This window comes from Myotis daubentonii, chromosome 9, assembly GCF_963259705.1.
Source record: "Myotis daubentonii chromosome 9, mMyoDau2.1, whole genome shotgun sequence".
Taxonomy (NCBI): domain Eukaryota; kingdom Metazoa; phylum Chordata; class Mammalia; order Chiroptera; family Vespertilionidae; genus Myotis; species Myotis daubentonii.
Window position 1 is genome coordinate 26,322,397 of NC_081848.1, and position 2,457 is coordinate 26,324,853.

The window sequence follows — 2,457 nt, forward strand, 5'->3', positions numbered from 1 at the left end:
TTTCTAATGCAGCATGTTTTAAAATATTTTCTTACAAGATAAGGAAGTAGGGCTAACACATACTGTGAACAATATAATGTCAGAGTCAAAATAGCAAAAGTCATTTTCTGGAAGGATAAAGATCTGGAATGAGAAAGAGAGTGAGACATTAATGAAACAGGATCAAGCATAATGAGGTTGCACTTTAATATTGGCTGACGATTCAGGCTGGGATGAAGAGTGAAGGGACTGCTCTTGTCTGTGTTTATAAAGTCTGTGACTATTCCTCAGGACACAGAAAAGGGATAGTTTCTCTACCCATCTTAGAAATACCTGTTTGCCTGTCAGAAGACCACTGCAGGACTTTCAAATGCATGCTTTCATATGGCTTGTAAGAAGCTGCTATATGTGTGGTAGTAGAATGATTTCTTCATCAGAATAGGAATTTTATGAACTGAAGTTTAATTTAGAATGTCATTTGTTGATGAACTTCAGTAAAGTATTTTACATTTGAGGGGCTTTTATCAAAGCCCTTTTCAGCTTCCCAGTTGATTAAAAATCATTGTTGAGCACTAATAGGGTGAATAGTGGAGCACTCAAGATTTATAATTACATGCTCACATACAACCATTAGATTTTAATGCAGTCATTCAAATCCTGCAATGATCAATATAATGGAGTAATAGGTAATAAAACACCACATTTGTATATCATTTAAAAATTCTCTCAAAGTACATTCATGACTTTATTTTAACTGCTCAACAATGCTGCAAAGGGGAATAGATATTTACTTAATTAATTAACTTAATCAAGCTCAATGCAAACTTAATATAAAAATTAATGTTTATCCCTTTTTCCCAAGATGTCAACAGTGGAAGAAGAGTTCCCACTGCCGCGGCTCCCAGAGCTGTTCGACACTAGCCAACAACTTCTGGATGAAGTGGAAGAGACGGCTGAACCCAGCACTTCCAAGAGAATCCAAAAGAAGGTCTCGGAGGGGCTAACACAACTTGAGAAGGCAGCCGAAATGTTGTCAAAACTCGACTTGTTCAGCCGAAATGAAGATTTGGAGGAGATTGCTTCCACAGACCTGAAGTACCTGCTGGTGCCAGCACTTCAAGGCGCGCTGGCCATGAAGCAGGTCGACCCCAGCAAGCGTCTGGATCATTTGCAGTGGGCTCGGGAACACTTCGTAAACTACCTAACTCAGTGCCAATTCTACCACGTGGCAGAGTTCGAGTTGCCCCAAACCAACAACAACCCGACTGAAAATAACACAGCTCTTTCCCCCGTGGCCCATCCTAGTCTCCTTGCAATGGCAACTAAGAGACAGACGAAAATAGAGAGATACAAGCAGAGGAAGGAGGTGGAGCAGAGGTTGTCCGCGATGAAATCTGCCATGGAAAGCGGCCAAGTAGATGATGAGAATGTTCGAGAATATTACCTCCTCCAGCTCCGAAGGTGGATTGTTATCAGCTTAGAAGAGATTGAGAGCATCGACCAGGAGATGACGATCCTGAGAGGAAGAGGCTCTTTATCAGAGGCATCGACTTCACCCTCATCTCATCAGGACAGGCCTCCAGGGAGACCATTCATTCTCACTCGGAATGTGACCCAAACCAAAGTATTTGGAGCTGGTTATCCCAGTCTGGCATCTATGGCGGTGAGCGACTGGTATGACCAGTATGGGAAATGTGGAACATTACCAGATCAGGGAATACCCAAGACAACATCCGAGGTCAAAATAGCAGCTCAGGGAAAGGAAGAGCAGAAACAAAAGAAGAAAGAGGATGATGAGCAAACACACAGCCGAGCTCGGGAGTGGGATGACTGGAAGGACACTCATCCTAGGGGCTACGGCAACCGACAGAACATGGGTTAGTCTGCCCACAACATGACGGGACTGTGAGGGGCACATTTTCCCCATGAAGGAAGGCTGTGCTGTCTCCCCTCGCTGGGTTCCTGCTTCAGCTCTGTACCATGAAGGCAGTGATGCTTAATCTTGCTTTGTGTTCAATAAAGTGTCAAGCAATTAAGTGTGTATTTGTTCTCTAGATGATGAACCAGCAATTTTGTTTTGGCATTATCATGCTCATCATGACGTATTCCAGTTTCTTAAGTGGAAAGAAAAGAGTATTGAGAAAGGCTATGTATAATCAATGGCTAAGTGAATTCTCCTTAAGGAATAAAAAAGTCTATTCTATTACATGATGAGCCTGTGCAGAAAAAATAAAGAAAATAAAAATTAATGTTTAATAGGTAGGGGTGCCACAGATAGGAGTACGTGTTTTAGACAAAACCACAAAAGATTGGGTTCAAATATAAGTTCTGACCCTTACTACCTTTGTAGCATAGATTATGTTATTTGACATACCTGAACCTCATCTTTAAAACAGACAAATGTGTTATTGAGTAACACCTATGGTTATATATGTAAACTACTTAGAACAAAGAAAATGTTCAGTGAATGTTGCTTCC

At 41.4% G+C, this 2,457-nt stretch overlaps 1 protein-coding gene across 1 annotated transcript; it reads left to right on the plus strand.

Moving 5' to 3' along the window:
- Window positions 1-841: 841 nt before the first annotated feature.
- LOC132242053 (immunoglobulin-binding protein 1-like) lies at window positions 842-1,918 on the plus strand. The gene has a single exon (XM_059710980.1). The coding sequence runs from the start codon at window positions 842-844 to the stop codon at window positions 1,859-1,861; it is 1,020 nt and encodes a 339-aa protein (XP_059566963.1). The 3' UTR covers window positions 1,862-1,918.
- Window positions 1,919-2,457: the final 539 nt, after the last annotated feature.

What these genes read in the sequence shown, in the direction of transcription:
- LOC132242053 (XM_059710980.1), top strand. Translation starts at nt 842, where the DNA reads ATGTCAACAGTGGAAGAAGAGTTCCCACTGCCGCGGCTCCCAGAGCTG.